Source organism: Artibeus jamaicensis, unplaced genomic scaffold (assembly GCF_021234435.1).
Source record: "Artibeus jamaicensis isolate MK-2021 breed Jamaican fruit bat unplaced genomic scaffold, CSHL_Jam_final contig_685, whole genome shotgun sequence".
Classification (NCBI taxonomy): Eukaryota; Metazoa; Chordata; class Mammalia; order Chiroptera; family Phyllostomidae; genus Artibeus; species Artibeus jamaicensis.
The window spans coordinates 15,712,177-15,725,050 of NW_026521924.1; the positions used below are offsets into that span (position 1 = coordinate 15,712,177).

Genomic DNA, 12,874 nt, shown 5'->3' on the forward strand with positions numbered 1-12,874 from the left:
CTGTGAGCATGACATCTGGCAGCAGGTTCCTCAGAAGCAGGCATGCGAGGGCCGTGCCATTCATTAAGTAAATAGATGCTTTAGCTGAAAATCTCAGGTACTGGTTTTACCCCACTCCCTTCCTTGACTAAATCAGGATCTAAAGACACAGAGATAAATAAGAAACACTGTCTGCCCTAAAAAAAAACTCATAGTCAGGGGAGACAGAAACTTAATGTAGTAACACTGTGCAGAGTCACATTATTGACATAAGAAAAGGCACAGAGATGATGCTGATGATGAAAATAATATTTGTTGCCCTGACCGGTGTGGCTCAGTTGTCTGGGCGTCATTCCGCAAAGCAAGAGGCCACTGGTGCTATTCCTGGTCGGGGCACATGCCTGGGTTGCCATCGGGGTGTGTATGAGTCAACTGATTGATGTTTATCTCTCACATCTATGTTTCTCTCTCTTTCCACCTCTCTTCCCCTCTCTCTAAAAATAAATTAATAAAGTATTTTTAAAAAATAGTCTTTGTTGCCTGCCTACTCTGTGACTGGTACTTTATTTCTCACTGTAATCTGGTGAGGCGGGTGCTGTTATCCCCATTTTACAGATGAGGAAATCAGGGCCCAGTGAGGTTAAATGACTTACCTACCTCCCAGGTGGCAGAGCCGCCTCTGTGATGCTTCCTTGGTGCAGAGGGAAGGCAGAGGAGGGAGCGATGAGCTTTGTCCTGAAGAAGTCAGGACGGGCTTCCCAGGGTGAAAGGGGCGCTGAGCTGGACATCTGAGGAGGAGCTTCTCAGAAACCGGGGCCAGGTAGTGGCACTCCAAGGCAGAGGAAGCAACCTGAGGCCCAGACGCGCGGAATGAGATGGTCTGTTTGATGAGAGAGTCTGGTGGTGCCAGGGCACAGAAAGGGAGGAGAGGCCAACGGGTGGGAGTCAAAGGCCCAGCGGAGCCCAAACAGGTGGCGATGGCCCTGCAAGTCAGCCCTGGGTCTCTGTGGCTCTCCTGACCTCAGCAACCTCAGGGCTGAAGCTCTGAGCTCCATCTGTCTCTCTTATGGCAGGAGAGGTGCTGAGAGGGGACCGGATTGTCAACACCCCTTTCCAGGTTCTCATGAACAGCGAAAAGAAGTGTGAGGTTCTGTGCAGCGAGTCCAACAAGCCAGTGATGCTGAACCGGGAAAAGAGCCGGCTCGTGGCAGAGCGGATCACGGAGGACTACTATGTCCACCTGTAAGGCGTCCTCTGCTCCCTGCCAGCCTCGGGTCCCACTGGGGAGGGCCCCGATGGGGGAGGTGGTTCAGAGGACTGAGTGAGTTCCTGGGTCCTCCAGCATTGCCGACAACCTGCCTGTGGCCACCCGGCTGGAGCTCTATTCCAGCCGCGACGGTGACGACAAGAAGAAGGAAAAAGACGTGCAGTTTGAACATGGCTACCGGCTTGGCTTCACAGATGGCAACAAGGTAGAGGGTCTGGGGGTGCTCAGAGGGCCGGGGAAGCCTCACTCCAAAGTCACGAGCGGTCAGAACCACAAAGGAGAGGGAAATATTAAGCTCTAGGCTTATCATGTCAATAGAAAAGTTGGGGCTGGCCGAGGCAGCTTCCTCTAGGCCTTGGACGAGGCTCTGGCAGGTGGAAGGCACAGTCCCTAAAAATCAGATTCCCATGTGTGAGACTAAACCCTCCAAAAATACCCAAGGACAAAACATCTCTATTGAGGTACAGCTCCTGTCCTCAGAGGGCTTCTGTCCTAATTAGGAAGAGAACTGCCAGTGTGAGACCCTGCCCCTTAAGCCCCGTGCCATTCTCTGACCATGCCACTGCTGTGGCTGTCAGTGCCGGTGGAGTAGCTGGGATGCTCGGCCTGCGTTCAGGCTTCCTCCCAGGACGTGGGCCTTATAGACAGGTGGGCCTGAGCTCAGCAAAGTCAGGGCAGCACTCCGATGGGAGTGAATGCCGTGAACAAGGCTGCAGTGTGGGGACTGTTCGTGGGGCAGGGAGCAGCTCGGGGAGACAGGGTGACCCAATGTGTCTTAGAAGGTGATGACAGTCAGGTGATGGAAGGCTCCGAATGCCAGGCCTGGAGATGGACTGTTGCCTGGAAAACCCTAGGGAGCCCTGGCAGGCGTCCGAGAACAGGCAGCTGCGAGAGCATTGCTTTTGGACGGTTGGGACAGCCGGTCTGTTAGATGAGGGGAGTTCCTTGACACCTGGGGTGGGCTGCCAGAGTGGATTTCTGGTGGTTTCTCGGCTCCTCCTTACCTTGGTTTCTCTGTCGGTCGGTTTTAGATCTACCTGCACAACCACCTCTCCTTCATCCTTTACTACCACCGAGAGGACCTGGAGGAGGACCAAGAGCACACATACCGTGTCGTCCGCTTCGAGGTGATTCCCCAGAGCATCAGGCTGGAGGGTGAGTGGGGAGGTGTGACCAGAGGGGCAGGGCTGGTGGATGGGCCTGGGCTTCCACACCCAGGGTCTTCTCACACCTGATTCCTCAAATGGCTCATCGGCCCCAGTGAGGCAGATGGAGCCAGCCGAGGTAGGGTCTCACTGCATTCCCATTAGAGAAGCCGGGGACGGGGAGAACTGACATCTCTTGTATCCTGGCCCAGCGCCTTACCAGTTTACTACCTCTGGCAGCCCCCTGATGTACTGGTGATTATAGATGAGGAAGCAGAGGCTCCAAGAGGTTGCTGGCTTGGCCGAGACCAAATAGCCACTTGAGGCTTGCCTGGGCCTCATAAGAACAGGCCATCTCCCCCTCGTTTGAAGAAAATGGGGCAACACACAGACAGAGTTCTCAGGCAGCCAGCTTCTGTGTTTCTCATCCTCTGTGTGCGTGATTGGTGTAGACCGAAATTGGCCCCGGGTCAGCAGGCCTGGTCTGACCTCCTGTCAGCACTTGCTTACCACAGAGCGCCCTTGGATTGAGGAGGCCTGGCGCTTTGTCCACAGTAGTTGTAGGTTTCAGGGCGTGGGCTTGTCCACAGTAGTTGTAGGTTTCAGGGCGTGGGCTTCTTGGTTTGTTTTGAAGCTGTGGAACCTAGTTTTCAAACAGAATCATAGAAGTCTTGTGTAAACATCCTCTGCTTTCAGAGCCTCACACTGCCTCTCCTCTGTGAGTGTCACGAGCACAGCTTTGCAGCTCCTGTGTGATGCTTTGGTCATTGTCTCTCTCCCACTGGCTCTTTGAGGTTGGACACTTTGCTTTTCCCATCATTTTATCTCTAGCACAGTATCTGGGACAGAGTAGGTGCTTACGGTATGTTTTTTGGTTGAGCAAATGGGCAGATAACAGGATAACTGAAGAGCCAGAAGTTTGGAGACTCAGGGAATGAGTAAACATCGATAGGATGAGTCCGTGTTGTTCCGCATGTTGAATGGGACTGGTGGAATGGGAGATGAATGTTTGAATTGAGTGAAAGAAGGTGGGTTGATTAAAGGAGGGGCTGAGACCCCTCCCCACACACACCCATCTCTGCAGCCCCTAAGGCCCTTTGGAAGGTCAGGACCCTGGGGAGCTGTTCTCCCAGCCTGCACTCAGACCCTGGGGCCCAGCAGCATGCCTTCCCCTCAGGCCGCTTCCGAAGGCGCTCTGCAGAACAGCCCCGGGGTAGCAGCAGTGGCCCCCACAGGAACAGACTGACTCTCTGTCTCTCACAGACCTCAAAATAGATGAGAAGAGTTCATGCACCCTGCCTGAGGGTACCAGCTCCTCGCCCCAAGAAATTGACCCCAACAAGGAAAATCAGCTGTACTTCACCTACTCTGTGCACTGGGAGGTGAGAAAGGGCTGAAGCCCCCAGCAGGGGAGGAGGGTTCTGGTCTGGGCAGGAATGGTCTAGCAGGGCTCTTAAGTGCTTGCTCCCCCCACCAGGAAAGTGACATCAAATGGGCCTCTCGCTGGGACACCTACCTGACCATGAGTGACGTGCAGATCCACTGGTTTTCTATCATTAACTCCGTAGTCGTGGTCTTCTTCCTATCAGGTAAGAGACTGTGGGTTGGGGGTGGAGAGGACAAGGGGATGAGGGATAAGGGGCTGAGGCGTCACATCACTTACCCACCCACTTCTCGGTGGTTCTTGGGGCCAAGCATGTACAAGAACAGCCCTCAGGGCTCTGTGTACACAGAGCTAAGCATCAGGTACACAAAGGTGAGTAATATTTGGTCACGACTCTGGAGAGCTCCTAGGGGATGTGGACACCTCTCATGCACACAGTCAGTCAACAAGACTTTGTTGCTGCACATTTTCTGAGGGCGCCGTGCCACATGCTGGGGATATGGTGGTGAGCAGACGCAACCCAGTTGCTGCCCTCAGAGTCTGTATTCTGCTGGTGGGGGAGAGGAAAAAAGCAAAGAAACAGTGATCAGTGCTATGAAGCAGGTAAGCAAGGTGACCAGATACACAGCCGTGAGGAAAAGGTGAAGGCTGCTTTAGAGAACGCTTCTCTGAGGGGGAGCCACCCTGTGAAGACCAGGGAAAGGCTGGCCCAGCAGGGGCCCGTCACTGCCCTGCAGTAGGACGGCGGGCGGGTGGTGAGTAGAGGCGAAATGAAACTGACCATTCAGTATCATGTGAGAAGTAAAGGTAATACTGGTTACTGTTTAATGTAATAAACATTTAACCCAGGGCCCAGCTGCTGTGCTAATAGGCACTTTACAAGCATGTCAGTCCTTGAAGTCCCATGAGTAGGTTAGTTCAGAGTCACACAACCCATTGTTGTAACCAGTGCCCTGTGCTGCCTGAAGAGGTAAATGGTGCTGTGGAAATCCAAGCGGGGGCGCCTCTGAACTGGTTGGGGTGTTGAAAGGCAAAGATGCCTGGGGTGAGTCTTAAGGCTCGAGTAGGGGTCAGTCACACAGAGTGGGGCATTCCAGGCAAAGGAGAGCCTGGGTAAAGGCGTGGAGGTGAGAGAGCGATGCAGCCGGGAACCGATAACGAGAGCAGTGAAGAACGGGGTGGGGCGGGGGGGGGGGCCTGGGAGGAGGGGAGGCTGGAGAAACTGGTAGGACCAGGCCACGGAGTAGCTGGGATGCTGTTCTCCCTGGAATAAAAAGCAGTGTTCTCTGGCTTCCTGTGCCAATCCCAGCAACGTTTTGCCTGCCTGGGGGTAGCCCTTAGTGCACCCCTGCTGGAGTAGCCAGAGTAGAGCTATGCCCAGGAGTGGATCCGAGGCTGCACAGCCAGTTTTCACTGGAGGGAGACATCATCCCTCAGTGAGACCCCAGTCCCAGGGGGGCGTGTAGCACAGAAGACTGGGTGGGCGATGCCGATGACTCTGCCACTCCTGTTCGTTCCAGGCATCCTGAGCATGATCATCATTCGGACCCTCCGGAAGGACATCGCCAACTATAACAAAGAGGATGACATTGTACGAGGTCTTGGCTGGGGAGGGGTGGGCTGGGAGAGGGAGGGCAGGCAGCAGTGGGGCTGTAGGGCTGTAGGCCTGGGGTGTGTGTGTGTGTGTGTGTGTGTGTGTGAAAGATGATTTACGTAGTTAACCTTAAAGATGTTTAACGGGGAAAAAAAAAGTTTAATGACCCAGAAGGATGAAGATAAGCTTTCTAATTTCTAAGTATAAAACAGTGAAAGAAATCATAGAAAAAAAAACTTGATGAATTTGACATTAAATATTTTAAAACTACGATAAAAGATTATACAGTTAAAAGAATTGGTATAAAATATATTTTTCAGTCTACAATCTATACTGTGAGATGAACAAAGAATTTGAGCAGGAACTGTATATGGCTAGGAAACATGAAAAACCACTTTTACCTCAGAGATGACCCCCAAAATTGCAGATTCGAAAAGTCATGAGAAGGCAGTTTCGGACCTTAAAGATAGCACAGATTTTTGTCTTCGTGTGGAACTGGTTTTGGGCAAGTTGACACGCGATAAGCACCCTTCTCTGCTACCCACGCAGGTGTAAAGGGGTAGTTTTCTGAAAAGTAATCATTGGCGGTACATACAGTACAGCACATACTGTAATAGTCAGCTTGTTTGGACCCGGTAATCCTTTTAGAATTTTCCTAAGGAAAGTGTCAGAAACACAAAGACCTGGTCTAGATATATTTATTGCAGCTTTATTTATAATTTAAGTATACTGGTTATTGTCTAGTATTTTATAATGATGATTGGTTATATTATGGTATAGCTGCACAATGGAAAAGTGTGCAGACATTAAAATAGTACTTCTAGGGAGTGTTTATTGGCATGAGGAAATGTTCACAATCAAACATCCCCTGAAAATAACAAGTGCATAGTCAGTATCCCAATTTCACTGTTGATGAGTTATGTATACATGTACACGTAGACATACAGAAAGGACTAAAGGAAATAAAACAGTGCTGTCATTGTATATAAATCATTTAACTTTCTATATATTTTTGAACTCTTTCAGTACTTACGCATTTTATATCTTGTTCAGTTTTTCTAGATACTTTTAAAAATTTTATTTATTTATTTTCAGAGAAAAGGGAGCAAGACAGGGAGAGAAACATTGATTCATTGCCTCTTGCTCGCCCCCAACTGGGGACCTGGCCCACAACCCAGGCGTGTGCCCTGACTGGGAATCAAACCAGTGACCTTTTGGTTTGCAGGCCGGTGCCCAATCCACTGAGCCATACCAGCCAAGGCAGTATTTCTAGATTTTTTAAAAAATTTCTAGAGTAAACATTTATTACTTTTTGATCATTTGAATATCATTCTATATACCGGTTTTTTAAAACTTTTTTATTATACAATTATAGCACATATTATTTTTATAACCATTAAAAATATCAATTGCTTCACCTTGGCCAGTGTGGCTAAGTTGCTTGGGCATCATCCCACAGGCTGAAAGGTCATGGTTGTGATTCCCAGTCCAGGCACATGCCCAGGTTGTGGGTCCAGTCCCTGGTCGGGGAGCATTCAAAAGGCAACCAGTCAATGTTTCTCTCTCACACCAATGTCTGCTTCTCTACCTTCGTCCCCTCCTCTCTTTCTAAACAAACAATGAAAAAATGTCCTCAGGGCAGGAAAATAAATATCGCTTCTAAATCTCACCACCCAAAAACAATCATAGTTAGCATTTAGTATGTTGATGTTTACATTATTTTTCCATGCTTTAGATTTGGAGAGGAGATTTTATGTAGCTGTAAGTCTCATGTTTGTACCCTCCTTGTCCCATGTGACAGCTCTCTGGGAAGCACTTTATTGTCTTCATTGTGTCACTTAACACTTCTGTGTCAGAGCAGAGCTGACTGACACCTGAGGAACCCTCCACCCTAGTTAGAGTGTGCCCTTGGGTGGTCCCTGCGGGAGCTGACTTCTCCAGAGCCAAAGCAGCAGCCTCACTTTCTGGCCCTTTGCTGTAGGAAGACACCATGGAAGAGTCGGGGTGGAAGCTGGTGCATGGCGATGTCTTCAGGCCCCCCCAGTACCCCATGATCCTCAGCTCCCTGCTGGGCTCAGGCATTCAGCTCTTCTGTATGATCCTCATCGTCATCTGTGAGTGGGCCTGGCAGGCTGGGCTCGGGGTGGGAAGCTGTCACCCGGTCCTGTGTCTGGAGAGGGCGGGCCTTCCTTCCCGGAGAACGGGGGCATGTTGGCAACTCTGGGCTGCCCGTCTCGGCAGAGTCTGGGTCCTCTCAGCCCGGGCCCTGGCAGTCCGATGCTCCTCCGAGCTTCCCAGCACTGTTGATAGCCCACCACGTCCACTCGGTTGGTGAGGCCACTCGTCAGTGCTGTGAGGCTGGCTTCCTTTTGCCATCAGGCATTAAGTGATTTACCAAGTCAGCACCAGGATGAGGGCTGGAATCAGATCTTTTTTTCTCAATAACAGCCCTCCAAAAACTAATATATAGTAGTTACAAACAGTTCTGAAGTCAGTCTGCAATAATTTCAGTTAACATTTGTCACCTCACATAGTTCCAATTTGTGTATGGATGTGTGATAAGATGTTAAGATCTAAGCTGGTAGCAACTAATCTGCTTAAGTTTGTATCAGCTCCAAGCTTTGTGACCTTAACTTCTGTGAGTGTCAGTTTTCCCATCTAAGAAATGGGGAAATTAACCTCCACCTTAGGGTTGGTAAGGTAGATTCAGTGAGCTGGCATTCGTAAAGCTCTAAGCTCAGTGCCTGGTTGGTTGCAAGTGCCCTGTGGGCTGGAAGCTTCAGTTAAGATGCCGCCAGCCAAGGCCCAGCAGCTGCTGCACCCTCTGAACCCCAGCTAAGACCCAGTCTTCTCCTGTAGAGAGCGCGGGTATACTTATTTTGTCTCATCTGCCCAAGGTCATGTCAGCCAACCAGTATGGGGGACTGGGCTTGCAGTGACCAGCCATCCCAACTCTATCCTCTCTCCCCTCCCTCCATAGTTGTGGCCATGCTTGGGATGCTGTCGCCCTCCAGCCGGGGAGCTCTCATGACCACAGCCTGCTTCCTCTTCATGTTCATGGGGTAGGTGTGTCTAGGCGGGCTCCAGGGGCTGGCACACAACAGCTGTGCTCCAGCTAACCAGGTCCCTTGGTGTGGGTCCCTGCCGTTTCCCACAGGGTTTTCGGTGGATTTTCTGCCGGCCGTCTGTACCGCACTCTAAAAGGCCATCGGTGGAAGAAAGGAGCCTTCTGTGTAAGTGTCCTCGACCTCCTCCCCGTGCTGGTGGGGAGCTGAGCAGCTTCTCCCTGGGCGCCTCAGGAGCAGTGTCGGCAGGCCCTGAGAGAGTTCTCGGGCCAGGGGTTGAGCAGCAGCACCATGGATGGACGGGGAAGAGTGTGTCCTGAGGGTCAGGAGTGCTGCCCTCTCTATCCCCTGTCAGGCCATAGAAATCAAAGGATGCCGGGAGCTGACCCTACCTCCCAGGGAGCCCTGAGCCAAGAGCAAGTGAGGCCTTCAGAGAACCAGGGAGTCCCTTGGTGCCGAACTCGGAGAAGCCTTCAGTCCCAGTGTTCTGAAATCATTTAGAAAGCCTGTGGGGTGCAGTTTAAGCTCAGACCATCTCAGCTCTGGCTCCCACGTCCCTGGCATGCAGTAAAACCTCAGTATAGAAGGGAAATAATGGCGATTATTCTGGAAGAATCAAGAAAGGTTCCAGGATTCTTGATACATCAGGCATGTTCTCAAGATGCTGTGTGTGATCTGCAGAGGAGCAAAGGCCTGCCTCCTGCCCTGGTGAGACTTCCCTGGCGAGGTCTCTCACCAGCTGCCCTCCAGGATCTCCCAGTGGGTCTCACACCAGACCTGGTCTCTATTTCCCCAAGCCCGCTCCTTGCACCTGGTGACATGGTCATTTACCCAGGCCCCCAGTCCACACACCTGGGTAGTTTCCTTTGCTTCTTCTACTTCCTCATGCTCCACCAGGAGCACCAGGTATTAAGTGTTGAGAATTTCTCTGCCAAATAGTCCATGAATTCCCTCTCGTCTCCATCTCTAGGACTCTTGCCCAAGTTTAGGCATTTTTGCCTCTCACCTCATCCTTTGGTTATCCTGGACGTCCCTGGTCTCCCTGCAAGGTTCTGGCCCTTCCCTGGTGCTCTGACTCCTGCACAGGTGGGCATCTGCTGCAGCCTGCAGTAGCACAGGGAGATGATTGCTCTCCTCTCCTCCAGCCTCTGCCGTGGACTCTGCCCGGGCACGCCACCCCCTCGCCCTCTCACTTCACTTTTTAACTCTCACTAGTTCCAGCATCACTCCTCTGGGAGCCGACCTCCCCCTTCCTCTCTCTGTGTCCTCTTTCGTGCCCCAGAGGAGCCTGCTAGAGCCTCGTGCCTAAAGTAGCACCGTGTATGTTATTTCCTATTTATGGGTCTGTCTTCCCTCTTGGAACTTTTTCCCTGTTCTACCCCTGGTATCTATCACAGTGTCCAGTCCCTAAATATCAGCCAGGAAGACAGACAAGGAATTCCCCACTACATGGCCGAGTAAAACAGGAACATACAGGAAGGGAGGAGACGACATTTGAGCTGGGCCTTAAGGGTTTCAAATTGACGAAAGTGGCCACAGGGAGTTCTCAGGTTCCGGGATCTCCTAGAACCCAGTCTCGGCTCTGTTCTTTCCTTGGCTGGTAACCTTGAACAGCCCTCTGAGCCTCAGTTTTCCCATCTCTCCCATGGGGGATGGTTGCACCTGCCTCTGGCGTGGCCGTGTGGAAAGAGACTGAGCAAGAAAGGTTTCTGGTACAGCATCAGCACTTGGGAGGCGGAGACCCTGAGGGGTTGCTAACTACACGCACAGGCCCAGGAGCATGCCAGGGCAGTGACCAGTCGCTGGGTGGGGCGGCTCTGGCCAAAGACGGCACTGGCACCGGGGGTTGAGCACCAGACTGCAGAGGGCCTCAGGCATCATGGTCAGTGACCCCCACCCCCTGGGTGCTGAGGCAGCTGCAGTGGCAAAGGAGGCTCGACTGTAGTTCTGGGACTTTGGTTCTATGTGCCAGGGCCCCAGCCCAAGAGGTTCTAGCTGAATAGAATACAACACGGGGATCAGGAGCATGGGTTCTAGAATCAGCTTGCCTAGGTTTGAACCTGTTCCACCCTTAACTGACTGTGGGGGTTTGTATTTAACATCGTTGGGCCTCCATGTCCTCTTGTCCTCAGTCCCCATCTAGGCCTACAGTGAGGACGAGGTGAAATGGTGCAAGTACAGCTCAGCACCTGCTGCCCCTAAGACTCGACTGAAGCTTAACCACCAGTCTAGGCAGTTTCGGTTGGGACCCAGGCATAAATGATTTGTAGAAATTGTACTCATTTAATCCTGATCTCTGTGGCTCCATTGGTTGGGCATCGTCCTGCAAAGTGAGAGGTTGCTGGGTTGATGCCCGGTCATGACACATGCCTGGGTTGCAGGTTCGGTCCCTAGTTGGGGTGCATATGAGAGGCAACCAATCAGTGTTTCTGTCCCTCCCTTTCCCTCTCTATTAAAAAAAGGTTTTATTAATTCACTCCTTGTTTAGCAAATATTTATGGAGCAACTGCTGCATTCTAGGTCTAGGAGTACATCGGTGAACAGGGGCACACTCTCCCCATCTGGGGTAGGCGGACATTGGTTAGCTAACAACAATATGGAATTACGAACTGAAATGAGGGCAAGAAAGGGGCAGTTCATTGACCCGAGAGGGCAGAGAACAGGAGTCCTGCCCAGTCTGGGGATCAAGGATTGCTTTCTGGGGGGGATGATTCTTGAGTCCTCGAGGACAAGGAGGGACGGGTTGAGAACCTATAGTGTGGGGGCCCCACTGAGACAGGTGGAAGCTCCCTATATGAAGCTCCCCAACTTGGCCCTTCTTGCTTCCAGACAGCGACACTGTACCCTGGTGTGGTTTTCGGCATTTGCTTCATACTGAATTGCTTCATCTGGGGAAAGCATTCATCAGGAGCGGTAAGTGCCCTCCCCAGCGAGGAAGGGCCTGCTGTGCGCAGCCCCACTCCCGCAGCTCACTTCCTGCTGTTCCCCTCTCTTCTCAGCCTTCAGAGTTCTGTTTCCAGCCCCGGGGGGTGGAGGGCTAGCTGGGGTTTCCCCCGCCCTGCCCATCTTTTGGCCCGAGCCCTGGCCTTCCTGTGGGCTTTTTCAGACAGCTCGCCAAAGCTTCCTTCTCTGTCGGGAGGTTTCCACAGCCAGGGGCCAGCTGGGGAGTTTCCCCTTGTCCCAGCCGAGGACAGCTGCCTGGTACGAGTTTCTTAGGTCAGTACCCAAAAGGGGCTGTCCTCCGCGAGTCCCTGTGCTTCAGCACCAGCCCCTGCGGGTCGTCCTGCCCTCAGAGGGAGGCCCTGCCGACCCATCCTTGTTAGCACTGCCCAGGTCTCACTGAGCAGGGCTGCAAACTCAGGTGAGGGTCAGGAGAGGGGGTCTCGACCCATTAGTAAGGCCGAGGTAGAGGTGGGGCAGGCGTTTGGCCTTTGCAGCCACAGCAGGTAGAGCCACCTCCCCTCCACCCGCAGGTGCTCGCTAAAGGTGCGGGGTGAGGCTCCAGTCCAGGCCGCCCGAGGCCGGTTCTTCCCCGTAGTCCAGGGAGCTGCCCTAGGAAAACCGGGTTGTGCTCTTCCTCTTAATTCCTTTCTTATACCTGTGTTCCTGCTCTCTTTCAACATTTCTCTCCCAATTACGAACTGCTCATTACAAAACACTCGTAGAAATTTTGGAAAGTACAGAGCAGTTAAGAAAGAAGTCAGAAATAACCCATAATCCAACCACCCAGAGATAAATGCTACTTATGTGTGTAGATCTCCACTCTGTGGTTTTTCAGTAGTTTCCTTTTTTTTTAATTTATTTAAAATCAAATTATGTAATTTAAAATTACAAAAGAATAACAAACATTTATGTGGTGCTTACTTTGGAATAAGTCCTGTTCTAAATACTTGACATATATGAATTCATTTATTTTTTGCATGATTCTTATAAAAACATACTACTTTAGAGAAAAGGCTGAAAAAGAAAATGAGCCCTGGCTGGTGTGGCTCAGTGGGCTGAGCACCAGACTACGAAGCAGAGGGTTGCTGGTTCAGTTCCCAGGCAGGGCACATGCCTGGGTTGTGGGCCAGGTCCCCCACGTGGGGAGCGCAAGAGGCAACTGCACACTGATGTTTCTCTCCCTTTCTTCCTCCCTCTCTTCTCCTCTGTCTAAAAATAAGTAAATAAAATTTTTTTTAAAAAGAAAAGAAATAAGTGCATTAAAAAAAATGAAAAATCCGTTTTAATCTTTTATAGCTCAGCTGGGAAAATACTGTTAACTTTCTGGAATAGGTCTTTCTAGTCACTTACACATGTAATTACTGGTGTTTTTATTGAAACGGAGTTCCAGATGCGCAGTCTTACAGCCTGCTTCATTACTTAGCAGTATACTAGGAGGGTTTATTTTAACAAAATGGGCAGCACACGGTGGTGCAGGGGCCTTTATTTCTTCCCCTA

General features: G+C 51.3%; 1 protein-coding gene across 3 annotated transcripts in view; it reads left to right on the top strand.

Moving 5' to 3' along the window:
- The window catches only part of TM9SF4 (transmembrane 9 superfamily member 4), a 69,203-nt gene that overhangs the window by 29,632 nt on the left and 26,697 nt on the right, over window positions 1–12,874 (top strand). For all 3 annotated transcript variants that reach the window (XM_037143201.2, XM_053671114.1, XM_037143202.2), the window contains exons 4-13: window positions 1,053–1,221; window positions 1,322–1,451; window positions 2,278–2,401; window positions 3,655–3,773; window positions 3,869–3,980; window positions 5,296–5,366; window positions 7,351–7,483; window positions 8,350–8,431; window positions 8,527–8,602; window positions 11,264–11,347. In XM_037143201.2, the coding sequence (XP_036999096.1) occupies window positions 1,053–1,221; window positions 1,322–1,451; window positions 2,278–2,401; window positions 3,655–3,773; window positions 3,869–3,980; window positions 5,296–5,366; window positions 7,351–7,483; window positions 8,350–8,431; window positions 8,527–8,602; window positions 11,264–11,347 (1,100 nt within the window). The remainder of the gene's footprint in view (window positions 1–1,052; window positions 1,222–1,321; window positions 1,452–2,277; window positions 2,402–3,654; window positions 3,774–3,868; window positions 3,981–5,295; window positions 5,367–7,350; window positions 7,484–8,349; window positions 8,432–8,526; window positions 8,603–11,263; window positions 11,348–12,874) is intronic.